General features: G+C 36.0%; 1 protein-coding gene across 2 annotated transcripts; it reads right to left on the bottom strand.

Moving 5' to 3' along the window:
* Positions 1–224: 224 nt before the first annotated feature.
* LOC148169103 (carboxylic ester hydrolase-like) lies at positions 225–2835 on the bottom strand. Of its 2 annotated transcripts, XM_088045272.1 has the most exons (10): positions 2718–2835; positions 2308–2504; positions 1990–2265; positions 1790–1943; positions 1557–1742; positions 1241–1446; positions 1017–1194; positions 800–972; positions 470–753; positions 225–423 (listed from the first exon to the last, which is right to left on the bottom strand). In XM_088045272.1, the coding sequence occupies exons 2-10, from the start codon at positions 2371–2373 to the stop codon at positions 240–242; spliced, it is 1707 nt and encodes a 568-aa protein (XP_087901398.1). In that variant the 5' UTR covers positions 2374–2504; positions 2718–2835; the 3' UTR covers positions 225–239. The 2 variants fall into 2 exon arrangements, with proteins under 2 accessions (XP_087901398.1, XP_087901397.1); XM_088045271.1 differs by having other exon boundaries at positions 1990–2504.
* Positions 2836–13958: the final 11123 nt, after the last annotated feature.

Here is a 13958-nt window from a genome sequence, read left to right as displayed (position 1 = left end):
GTTACCACCGCCAAAAGCAAACCTCTATAATTCCTTTTCTATCTCATTAAATTTTGTTCTAGGAGAAATTATTATTGGTGTTCACACCTCCGAATAAGAGGATCGGATTTTCCGACGGAGTTTGGAAACTCTATGATTTATAATGGCAATATTGTAAAATATGTAGCGATTAATACCTATCACAAAGATTTAATAATGTTTGGAACGCACGAAATTAAAAACTGTTTTCATTTCCACGTTTAATATGTGTCAAAATCTTCGTGTCCTAAACCCTCAAAAACTCGCAACCATCCTTGATACGTTTCGTTCTTTGGATCGGTCTTAACTTCGAAATTCTCCAGGATATCAACGTAGGCAAATTGTTCACCCACTTTGGGCCACTGCAAGAACTGCAAAAGCGGACTCCTGATTGGTGTCGGATTCCTGAAAATCCTCATCAAAAACTGACTTCATCTCCACCTAATATTACAGATATTTAGCAAAATTTGTCCACATCTTCTGGATTCGCCGCTGCACAATTTGATCGGAAAACGGAAAAACCCTCAAATTCGTATTGTCATAGTAGGGATCGTACATTCGCCAGATATATTTGTTGTCTTCGCCGTGTGTTATATTTTCAAGACCTTCAGCTGTGAAAGAGAAATTTCCTAATTTACCGTCGTAGGAAAACTGGTAAAAATAGACATCGCTGTACCGCGACTGAATTTCTGCCTGTTTACGTATCGGACGAGTGTACGAGGTGTCACTGTAGTACTAAAACAACATGTATAGAGATGAAGAGAGTTTGACATAAAAGTACCCGAACTGACGGAATTGGTACTTCAGCCAGAGGTCGCCCTCCTGTGTACACATCTCTAATTTCGCTTCCTTTTCGTCTTCGTTCTTCAAGGTCTTCAATTCCCATACCATCTGGTACCAACCAATCTAAATTCTCGTCGTAACTTGTCATTGCTCCTTTTAGCCACTCCGGTACTGAAATTAACTAGTCATCTCTTCCGACTGTCTCATCAACTTACGATAAGCATAAAACACGTTTTCCTCAGAGTTGAAACCCATCAAAGTTGGTACTTTGATAAACTCTCCACGATTCAATAGTACGAACATTTTTTCGGTTAAGAAAGCTCCTTCGTGATCCGGTTCGATCACAGGAGCGTAGAAGAAGCCTTGAAGGATTTGGCGGTTTTGGTGGTTTTCCTGGAAGGTAAGAACTAGAGGATTCTTTAGAGGTGTGAGGTGGTACCGTTAACGCTAAGAGGTGAGAGGCTCGGTCGATTTCATCGGCGCTTACGGTTTGAAGGAAGTTGAGGAGAGCTTGGGAGTCGTTGCTTGTGGCGAATTCCGGATTGATGTAAGATGCTGTTTTAAAAGCGTATTCTCTGGCTTTGCGTTGGAAAGCCCATGGGGAAAGGAAGGAGCCGCTTTCGCAGATTGCGCCACGGAACAAACCTTATCCGATGAAAGTTGAATAGAAAAAACGAAAATTGTTAGATTAGATCAATCTCTCTAATCCACGCAGTTAAACCATAAAATTTATCTTCTCTTTTTTATTAATTTACCTTCCGATTTCGTGTGCAGAAGATGATAGGTAACAGACGCCGATCCAGCGCTTTGGCCAAAAATGGTTATTTTATTAGGATCTCCTCCAAAAAGATGAATGTTCTTGTGGGTCCACTGAAGAGCAAACAGTTGGTCCTTCAGTCCATTGTTCCCAGGTACCATCATGTCTTGGGTCGATAAAAATCCTACAAAATGCTCGATATTTATGTCCTCTTGCAATATTTAACAGTACCGAAAGGACCAACTCTGTAGTTTGCAGCCACAACTATTACATCATTGTCTAGGAGAAACTCAGGACCGTAAATGTGGTCCAAACAGTTTCCTTCGACGAATCCGCCTCCATAGATATAAAACATGACAGGAAGAGACGAATTCCAGTCCGGGTACTAAAGTAATCATTCCGAATTTAAGAATTTAACACTTTGTACTTACACTAGGCGTGTACACGTTTAAATAGAGACAGTCCTCTGACTCTAACGGCGAATCTGACGGCACTTGGTAACAAATAACATCGTGTTCCATCGTCTTTAGTACCCCGTCCCAGTTCTCTGGAGGTACTGGTGGTTTAAACCGGAGGGGGCCCACAGGAGGAGCAGCGAAAGGGATTTTTTGGTAGGCCCAAAACGGGCGCCCGCCAATCGTGCGGGCTTTACGACCTCGGATTATTCCATTTGGTAGTTGAATTACTGGAGTCCCGTCTCTAACTATCTGATCACTAAATTTAGAATCAGTGTCTTCAAGGGTACTTACTTCCAGTTTCAATACCCCCAAGATGACTATCAGCGAAATTAGAATACCGAAAATGTGCGGTGACATGCTTCAACTCAGTGGACTTTTGTCGCAATGGGATTTTCGTTATATGTATTAGTTTTATCAGATACGGGTCATAAATTAAATATGAAGGTAATAAAGATAGTAATAGCAAATTGGTCTAATTCTGAAAAAAACTAAAAACAGAGTAAAAAAACAGATTATTTGTTTAACTTATAATATAGAATGTGTTTAAAACTAAATTAATTGACTCAATTGTTAAATGTTTCAACAGTGTTTTAATTTATCAAAGCCCAAAAAAATAATCAAATTTATTAAATGCACGTTTAAACTTCATTTCTCCGGTTAAATTAAACTGGAAATGCAAGTTTCCTTCTCATCTGTCTCACCTTAAGCCACACATTGCAGTGCCACAGTATGCGGAAATATGACAAGCTTTGGATCTATAGAAACTCATCAAAGTCACTTCAAATTGAAGTAGTTTGGTGCTTTTAATTTCAAAAACAGTTAATTGAATAACCGAACTTCAATTGCAGTTGCAATCTTTGAGGCGGGTTCAAAGTGCTTTTCGATAAGTTTTAATTGTTTTTAAATCACATAGTAAGTAGTTAAGTGCTTTTCATTATCAATTCTACTTATTTTTTTGGGTATAAATAAGTCTGAAAATGTGTAGACGACAACAGTGACAATTATTCTTCGAAATGAGAGCTTCCACCATCTTTGTTGCATTTTTAATCTATGCAAGCTACTATGTACTTGCTCTAGATGCTAAACTGATTGGCAAAGGCAAAAAGGGCGGCGGCGGTGGAGGATGTTAAATTTTCATAAATCTGCCAGGATTTGTACGTTATTCTTGATTTTGTCTGTTTTGTTAGTAACATGTTACTCTGTATGAAAATAAAAAGTTAAAATGGCGATTTCGTGCTTCCATCATCCCCGATTTTCCGAAATATTGTTTCCCCAGTTGGAGGCATTTTAGTGATCCCTCGAGAGGCAATGCACAAGGCAATAGAGACGTATTTCTCGGCAATAATAAGCGTATGACCGAAACATGTAAAGAATGCAAAGCAACTTTGGCCGCATCAATTTATCACCCATCCCCAAGAAGAAAAGCTGTGTACAAAACCGCAAGTAATGCGCTCGTTAAATAAACGATAGAGGGCCTTTCTCGAAATAACAACCCTAAAGCAACATTACTTTTATACACTGATATTAATCAAATATTGTGAATGGACAAGATTTCTGCCTCTTATAAATTATTCTTTCATTATAAAAATCCACTTAGTCATCACGTTTCTAAGACGATGTTGTATTGTTGTTATTACAAGGGAAATTGATAACATCTCTCTTTTCTTCGTTGGGCTCGCTCTTATTCGAGACAATTAACGAATCGTTCAGCGAACCCCTCGCTTATGTTCATAAATTTTTCCCGCCGAGGGTTATAAATCAGCTTCTTTGTGGTTAAAGTGAGCTCGTTGATAGTTTATTGCTTAATAAGGTGCTGTTAAATTTATGCTTAGATTGGTTGTTGAATTTTATGCAACGATTTCTGGAATAATTGCCCATTAATTTCACTTTATGAACGCGACTTTTTCGACGTCATGTCATTCATTTTTTACGTTTCGACGGGTTTATGCGGACTTATCGGTTACACAAAAACCATTTAGTACACGTCTGTTTCAGTTTATCAAAAGAGCACGGCAAAATTAATGTCAATCCAAAGACAAATTGTTCTTGTAATTTTCTAAATGCAGTCCTGAAAATCGACTGCAAAACAAATTCCAGACTTTTGTTTCAACAACTTGAAAAGACTAATTCTAATGAAACTTCAATTCAAAGGCATTCAAATCGAATCATTTCGGCGTATTATTGCATTGAAAAACACGTCTGTTAACTTTCTCAGTTTAATTATACCTGCTAAAGGTACTAAGTATACTTGAAATTCTTTTCTGGTTGTTTATATCGAATTTCGTATGTTACACCGTCGGATAATTTAATCCCGACTGCAAACTTTCTTACACAAGTTATATCAAGTCTTATAAGGAAGTCTCCAAACTTGTCATGCAGAATTCCGAACTTATTTATCGAAGAAACACGTAAGGGAAAGGAATAATTATTATAACGACGTTTTATCACCAAGTTTAGCACATGAACTTTGAAAAGAAAAGTTTTAATGTGTTTTTCAAGCTTCGAAACAAGCAATCAAAATTGCACGAAAGAGAAAAGTAGTGGTGGTATTTAGATCAATAAAACATCATGAATATTTATCGTTCGTATTGACGGTGTGGAGACGACATCCAACTTTGAAAATTCATTACGAAAAGTCTATAACTAATCCGGAAAAAGTCCAATATCTGTCATTAATCACGACTGCTCGGATCCTCCGGATGAGAGAATCTGTGATCTGATAAGTGATACAGAATAATGAACAGGGAGCGTTGCATCCAAGTGATGTGTGGATCGGAGCAGCAGCTTTTCATTCGGTAATCGGAGAAGAGAGTAATTATTTTCCCATTAACCGAGTTGATACACTCCACGGAAGGATTTCATTTTCCTTATTATAACTCTAATATCCGTCGAGTTTCCATACAGTTTTCTGGTTCAATTTCCTTGCGACGATTCATGGACAGAGATGGAGAATTCTAATACATGAGTTTAAATTTTTCCTTTTTGAAAAGAAGTTTAATTCGGTCGAAATCGAAGCGTGCAACATGAGATGGATTCGAGAAAACGTAGGAGTTTTCCAGTTTTCAACTTCTTGTGGTCTCTTTTGTTAATCTGAAAGATGGCTTTGATTACGGTGGAAATTTTCGCATCTTCAGGAGGGAAGAAAAAAGAAAATTCTCTTCATTCTATTCACTTGGTGACTCTGTTATTGACCAAATAACAGCCGAAATTAATGTCCCGTTTTGCCAGGCCCGGAAACCGTCAATGTTTACTGCACCCGGAGGCAGGCAGTGGCTTGCATTGTATCCCATTTGGCAACATGCAGTGTTGCAAATTCCCGAGCAGTTCCTGCAGCGCCCCCAAACCAATAAAAACGTTTTGTTAGTCAATTGTGGAGATATTCCGTCGCCGCTTTCTTTTTATCCAACACTCCGACAGAAGCTAGAGTTTCATGAAATTTATCACACTCATTATAGGAATTACCGTGGCGTCGGTTACAGCAAGCACTTGCAAATTGCTTAAATTAGCAAATTAGTGTAACGAATCAGCAATATAGTGGAAATTTTCGTATTCCGAGCACGAATGCTTAAAATTCCATCTCACGCGGTGACTGCGTTCTGAAAGCGATTAGTAACAGTCAAATATGTATCCTAATTTATTTATGACCAAAGAGACAATGGTAGTTTTCATATCAGCGTTATTCTAATAGGAACGGCGGTGTGGTAAGCCGTTTGATGTTGAAAGCTCACTTATAAAGTGTCGAGGTAGCGTGCAAGAGCCGCCTCTGTCAGACATCACTAGCTTAAAGTACGGACGTGTCTGTAATATAAAAGTTCAGGGGTACATACCTGCTCAAGCGAGAGCTCGAAAACATCTTGCGCTGTCGCGGAAAAAGGATTCGTGTTAAAGCTTTACGAATAAATACCTCACAACTTGGAGGATTTCGAATAGAATTCTGAACGGACGGAAACGGGCTTTAGATCTTTTTTAGAAATGGGGGCTTGACATTGTTCGGATGGCGGAATGCCGATTGCGTTTTTAGATTCGTACAAAGATACAAAGATCCTTTTATTCATATCGCGTTTTAAATGAAGGTACACAAGAATTTTAAACCTCAGGTTGAATGTTTGAATTCTGAAAGAGTTTGAGAATTTTTCCTATCGGAATTGTTTCTTTATTTCTTCTTCATCATTCTGTGTTGTTTTTTTTTCTTTCTCTCAATAGCATACACAAGCTTCCACACTTAATCAAATTTACAATGACCAATAAAAAGTTAAATCAAGTTCTGTAAAAAATCCCTAATAAATAGAGAATGAAAACTAAGTGCATTTTTTTGGCTGAAAGTATTATTTTATAATATCCTAACTTGTTGTTCATTGACCAACGAGTTGTTTATTGGATTCATTTCTAAGCTAATTAAGTCAAGCACAAAAAAGAATCAATTCATTGGATGTTGATAACAAAAACCTCACAAAACAAAAGAAATCGAACTCTGGATTGGTTGCGCAACTTTTATTTATTAGATGACGATAACAAAAATGTGCCCCTTTGCTAAATGCAAGAGACAAATAAAATAATAATAATTATTAGGTTTCATCTTTTCCTGTACGTTTTGTGTTGTCGGAATTTTGCTTTTTTGTGTTTTTTATTTTACGTATTTTCCATCGGAAAAGTTTGCAAAGCCACGAGCCATGAATTTTTCTTGGAATTGTCAACTGATGTGCGTCAACAAGAATGCTTTTAACCACTACAATAAATTATAGGTGTCTGGACACTCTTTTCGATAAATCCTAATGGTTTTCAGCGAAAATTGTTATCTCAATGGTCGCTTACCGATAAAAATCCATTATAAATTAAAAACTTCCATGCAATTACGTTTTTTTTTTCACACACCATGTGACACCACTTTTTGGTATAAATAAGCCTTTGAAGCAAACGTTCTCATTCTCAGTCAAAATGAGAGCTTTTACTATTGTTGCTACAATTTTCGTCTTTGCAAGCTGGGCTGTGCTTGGCTTGGAAGCTCTGGGTAAAGGAGGAAAAGGAGGAGGCGGAGGAGGCAAAGAAGGTCATGGCGGTGGTCATGGAGGATGTTAATCGCTATAACCTACTGGGCATAGAAATGGTTATTGACTTTGCTTTTCTTCAAAAATGTTTAGTGCACTAAATACATTTAATAAAATATAATAAAATTTGTGAATTCAGAAGGTGTTTTATTATTTTTTGATCTCGAACGTAAATTAGTTTGACAAATCAAAAAATCTTATTGCTTTCCATGTTTTCATTCTGCGTTACAGAGAAGAATTAACATTGTTCTTCACTTGAACTTTTGTCTTGCCCTTTACCACCTATTCCATCTTTTTTAAATGGAAAACCTTCTAAAGCAAGGACTAAACAACTTGGGTAGATTAAAACTGCGAGAAGGGTGGTGTAGGCTTTCATTTCGATGTGTTGGTACTGATTGTTTTGCGAAGCTTGGACAATTTTCAAACGTATTTATACTAAAAATGTTATCGAAAATGTTAATAGAAAGTATTTAGTTAATTATACAGGGTGTTATGGAAATGAGTACACAAAATTAAACTGGTGAAAGAACTCACCATTTGCAACAACTTTTCTTAATATTTTTTTTTTGAAATCGCATGTGTTTAAACTAATTTTTCCCCCCTATATTTTGACGAGTCGCCCACCTTGAATTGCTATAAAATTAAAGAACAAAAAAGATAAAAAAACTCTGCGTTATCAGTTCACTTGTAAAACACTTTATTAATGACCATTCTAAATTAATTTGCGGTGGTGTTTAGAACTATTAAGTTTAACATAAAGTAAAGCATTTTGGAAATTTACAAAAATTGTATTCAAAAAAATCATAACAGGTTATGAAATTAAATACACAAAATTTAACCGGTTAGAACGTATCAAGATCTACAACTTTTCTAGATAATTTTTTCCGTAAACGCATTTTACCGTTTACCGTTCGATATCTCTAAACAAATTCACTTTCATTTCTGCAGCGAGGAGGTTTTTTGACTTAAACCTTATCACAATTTTTTGTCATAAAAACGACTGATCAGCTGTAATTTAATTAAAAACGCTCAGTTTGTTGTGAATTTTCACAGTGTCAAAGTTATCAGATCGTTCTTAAAGTGCAAAAGGTGGTACAAAATGGTTTATACCAACATGGAATACACGGGTATGATGCTTCTCTATGGGGAAGGTCGGGGTAAAGCGTCTGTACAGTACTCGTGTCCCAATGGCTAAATGTGCACTTTGAAAACAAGTGGATAAGTAGAAATGAACCAGGGTTGTGGCCCCCTCGTTCGCCAGACTTAAATCTCTGCGATTTTTTCTTATGGTTACATATCAAAGAGTTGGTGTACGCGAACCCCGTGAATTCAGTGGAAAAATTAAGTGAACGTGTGAATGCTGGGGATGAAACAATTCCCTAAAACCCAGCGATAATTGTGAGAACACCAACTTCAATGGCCCGGAGAATTCAGGCATGCATTAACAGGGAAGAACGGCATTTTGAACAATTTTTATAAACAAATTGTTCAATTGGGTTTTCGTGATTTTATTGCTGTTTTTTTTCCCTACAAACAAATGAGCGACAAAGTATCAACCTGATACTCGTTTTTATGAAGCAATGGTTTTTGTCGCATAGACGAAGGTTAGTATCCTTAATGCATAGACGGGTAACGCTTTTCACAGCAAATTTTCATTGATTTTTAATTCGAAAACGAAAGCATTTTGGAAGTGTGAGTTCTCTTACCAGTTTAATTTTGTGTACTCATTTCAATAACACCCTGTATACAAACTATAGAAACGTAATTATAAGTATTTTGTATTAAAACATCAATACAAAATAACGGAAAATAATAAAAGTAGTTGAGAACAATGATAGAAAGAAAGTATCATTATGTACCAAATGGATTCAAATAATTTTTATTTTACCATATAAATTGACAAAATTTTTATTTGAGTTAAACCATGTCGAGAAAAACAGACAGCCATGTCGGAGTGATTTTAAAGTGTATCCAAATTTTAGATTTTTTGTTTTCCACATTCTAAAGTTTTCTTAGATTTTGGGCGCTCTAAAAAATAAAAAATACTTAAGTTAACTAGGGCACATATGAGCAACTTTAATTCTTCGAATGCGAAGAGGAATTATAGAGAAAAACCAATGACATTTCAAATTTGATTATTTAGGACAGTGAATTTAGACCAAAGTTTTAAAGTTTTAGAAACAAATTCGTAAATTAATTTTATTGAACCACAAGTTAAAGTGCATAAAGTGCGTTTCTTTAATTAATTATATGAAGTTGAATAAACTGGAGAGACTTTAGAACATTTTGGCTTTAGCTTGCACTATTCTTGTCATTAAAACCGAATAATATTCGTCTAGGTGACAGGTACCAATCAAAATGTCTTTTTTTTGCTTAAAGATAAACCATTTAGTAAATACTTTTCTTCAGTTTGTGTATAATTAGCTAAGTGTTTTCCATTAAGTCATTATCATTTCCGTTACTGTTTTCTAGTATAAATAGGTCTGCAAATTGTCTAAACTTCACAGTACAGTTGGTACATCGCAGTTTATCGAAATGAGAGCCTACACCGTCTTTGTTGCAGTTTTAATCTACGCAAGTTACTTCGTACTTGCTCTAGAAGCTTCTCCGTTTAAAAAAGGAGGAAAAGGAGGCAAAGAAGAAGGCAAAGGAGGAGGTGAACAATGCTAAGTTAGCTTGGGAAGTGGCTGATTTTGTTCAAGAGATTGATATGTTTCGGAAAATGTAACCTATGGTAATAATAAAAAGTTTCATTTATTTAGTTATTTACTTATTACCCTTCAAATGAAAAACACTGTCAGCTTTGAAAGAGATTCCACCAGTCGGCAATTAATCTGCACTCTGCCACTAATTCCACTATCCTTTTTATTCTTAAATATTCTCGAAGGGCTCGAAAATGAAGGGATGCAGACATCCATAATTCATGTCTCGAAACATTAAAGTTGGAAAGGACTCTTGATGGAGAAAACAGGATGTAACTCATGTTAATATTGATACTACAAATGAGTTAATGTTGTTGAACAGTGCATAACGATGTTTTGGTCTACTCGTCGAAGTTTCCGTTAACTTTGTTGGAAAATCCGGTGCAAGTGCAACCCTAACTACGTAATATGTTGGATTTCACCAGTGTTACGCGTAAACTTCTAACTTGGTTACTCTCACTTAAGGAGTTGAGTGGAAATACGAGATTGATTTTACCCCTATTTTTTATATCTACTTTCACTGTCTGTTTCGCGAAAAGAACAAATTGCGTTGAATTTCTAAACCTGTACATTAAATTAAACGCTCATCACATTTTTAATCTTACGAGTTTAAATCTCTCGTTACTATGGAGGCGTTTAGTTCCTGGCTTGGTCTTCCAGATAATCAAATAATTAACTGTGTAAGATGATAGATAGAACACGATGACATAAGCAACAAAATGACAAGACCTTCAATCTAATTAATACGGTTAAACGACAAAACGAAAGACATTGTTTGTACGATCAAAACGTAGAGGAAACACGCAAATGCAGTAGAACAGTATTTGCTTTTAATTAAACCTGAAGTAGAGTATATGAAGCCGAAAATGAGATGTGGACAAGCTATAAAAAGTGTTTACCGATGGTGAGCAGTAATTGTTAAGTGGTGCATAAACAACTTGTTTTCTATGTTGAGAGAGGAAGAGGAATTTGGTTTGCAATTAATAAAAGGTTTCAATTCGGTTCCAACAGAGCATCTAAATCGAATGCATTGATGTATGCGACAAATTTGTGATTTAGTATTCTATCGCGGTTGATTTACCGAAACGTTACAAACTTGCTCATTCGGAATCAAAAATAATAATTAAAGGAAAATAGAATGTTGAGAAACTCCGCGATGGCCGATGTCTTTCGTTTTCTTGTCGTTTAACCGACGTACTATGTAATTAGATTGCCCGCTTTGTTGCTCGTGCCATCGTGTTCTATCTATCATCTTACACAGTTAATTATTAGATTATCTGGAAGACCGAGCCCGGAACTAAGAGCTACAACAATATATTATAGCGAGAGATTTACACTCTTAGAATGGAGCGCCAAAAAACTAATCCGCCGTGAGTCTACACTTTCAATCTCCGCATTTTGTCATCGATCTCGTCGAAATTTCGGTAAAAAGCAAAAGGATGTTAAATGAAATGTTATTAATACGACTTCAAAGCGAGTGAAAAATGAAACTAGTTGTAATGTTTTTAATTCGATTTGAGCACTGATTGAATATGCTAAGGAGTTGAATCTTAGAGTCCGTTTTGGAGAGGTACTAACCGCTGCATACCTAACTTGGCAAATCGTAACAGTAAAGTTCTGCCAACCGCATAAATTTCAAACTTAATTGAAATTCTAGTATGAATTAAGCCGACGTTTGGGAGTCACTCAGTTTAACTATTCCTTTATCGCGTCAAATAAAGTGTGAAAGCGATTTCTTGCTACTTCAATCCATTAGGATTTTCTAAAGAAAAATTAAAGATACGAGCAAAAATAAATAGAAAAAACGTTTTAAGGAAGATCAGTCTTGTGTTTTTTGCGCGTCATTAGTTTGAGTGGTTAATATTTGCGACATTTTTTGTACTTGTTTAATTGTTGCCGGTTGCCTCGGACCAAAACATCCTTCAACAATTTGAGGGATCATTTTTCTTTCTGTCCAATTGCAAAATCCAAAATAATCCGTCGCACAGTTTGAGAAACGCTGGACAATTCAGTTTACCGAATATGTGGAAGAAAATCCGCAGGAAACATACAAATGCTATTGTTGCCCGAGTACTCTAGCAGTCGCTTTATGAGGGACAGAGCTTTACTTTGCGCAACGCAGTGTTTGTTTTTCATTAAATCTGAAGACAACTATAAAAAATATTTACCTACATTGACAAATAAAGAAAATTGATGAGTGTTTGATAAACAACTTGTTTCTCATCCTTGAACAGAATTCATGTCAATTCGAACATAAGTGGAGTTGCAATTAATAAAAAAGGAGGTTTCAATTCCGTTCCAACAGAGCACCCCAATCAAATGCTTTGATGTATGCGACAGATTTATGATTTAGTATTCTATCGGAGTTGATTTACCGCAGTGGAATTGAAGCTTTGTACACTTACTCATTCGGAGCGATCAGGGAAATCATTAGTCGCAAAACGAAAAATTTATATACTCTGGATGTGGTTTTATTTTAAAGAGACAAACTAGAATCTCGGTATTACATAATAATTCGATTTTTTATCTCCCTACTTATGCAAAACTTGATCTCCAAAAACATCGCTCCGGAAAACCCATGTTCTGCAGCATTGTCGTAGACACAAAATTTAATATTGTTATTGAATTACGCCGAGCAACAATGCCCGTAGATTTCCATGATAATATGCTTTTATAATGTGAGACTGTACGCGAATATTAAACGCACATTTCACAAAGGACCCCGACATTCTTGGTAGTTATTTTCTGATTTGTTATCCCAACAAAAGTAGCAAGTGATAGGACTTTGTAAATCAGCATTTAATTGAATTCTGTAATGTCGCAACGGTTTGTGGCTTTTGTAAAGTGACGCGTCAGCATTGAAAATTGTATCATTTTTCATGTAAATTCAGATTTTCCTTTAATTTATTCAGAAAGTCTGAACGTTCGGGTCGAGTTGCGCGATGACAGGGCTATAAAGTACAGCCGTTGCGAGATCATCTCCCTCGAAAACTTCTGTTACAGCTAGTCTCTGTTGATATTTTTGTTAATATGCCGTTTCAATTCGTTCAATGTGTAATAGAGAAGATCCCTTCAGAAATTCATATTAAAATAACATTACATTTGTGTTTTCGCGGAATTTGTTCAAGTTGTCAAAGAAAAATAAACTTCCGAAAGTAAAACTTATGTTGGGACCGAGTTGTGCGGAAAAGTTTGTCATTCCTCGCTGATATTATTAGAACATGGAAAATCAATAAATAAACTAAACTGAATACTATTAATTTCATTTTAAACACAAAAAATATGTAAAAAAAATGGTGGATGCGCCGGGATTTAGACTTTTTACCTCCAAAAACAACAATAATTAACTCAGTATTTGCATTGTAATATGTTCAGATTACCTTCAAACAATACAAAGTTTTTCAGGATTATTGTGCGAGCGGAGCCCTACTAACGATGTACACATTTTCTTCAATTTTATTGTATAATAACAAAGCAGAAACAGGCTTTCCAATGCTCCTATTTATTTATTCTGATGTTTTTAAGAAAACACGTTTTAGGTTACCATACAGAGGCCTTGAGGTGCAATTCAGGGAATACATTTCCACTTCCAGCGTTTGTTGCACCCTGTATATGTGGTCAATAATCGTTAACTTTTGTTGAGCTGTCTTTCGCAGTTAACTTTTTCATTTCCTTTTAAAATTGCCGCGATTAAAATTTAAATGTGTTGAATATTTAAAATTTAGCCCGACTTTTATCTGCATGCATTTGCTTGAAATTAGTGGCATTTCATTCATGTTTTTGGGTGCACGTTTTTAGTCTCGAGGTATTTTTTAAGTTCGTCTAATTGTGTAACTGTTTAAACTCAATCTCCTTCCATCAGAAGTTTTAATTTTTAATTATTTTATCATACCTCCGACATAAAACTTTTGAATGTTTGACAGGATCGCGTAATCGAAAACACTGATCTTGTCAGCAACCCCTAAACCTTCTTCCATCGAACTAAAACGTGTAAAATTTCGTATTTGCAAGTTTAAACGCGGAGAAAAATGCAACAGAATTCATGAACCCTTATTGTACAAGACGGGTCATTCAGGTTCTGCGAAAGAGTTGAGAAGGGTGCGGGGTTGGGGCGGTGTTAGTTGTCCGCAGACTCTGCCACCACCACCCCCTTGCAGCTAGCTAGCGCCGAATGTAAGGCCAAATTCGCAATACG

This window comes from Gnatocerus cornutus, chromosome 9, assembly GCF_029298725.1.
Source record: "Gnatocerus cornutus isolate USDA-ARS CGAHR chromosome 9, icGnaCorn1.1, whole genome shotgun sequence".
NCBI classification, from domain to species: Eukaryota; Metazoa; Arthropoda; class Insecta; order Coleoptera; family Tenebrionidae; genus Gnatocerus; species Gnatocerus cornutus.
This window is presented reverse-complemented; position numbering and strand designations above follow the sequence as displayed.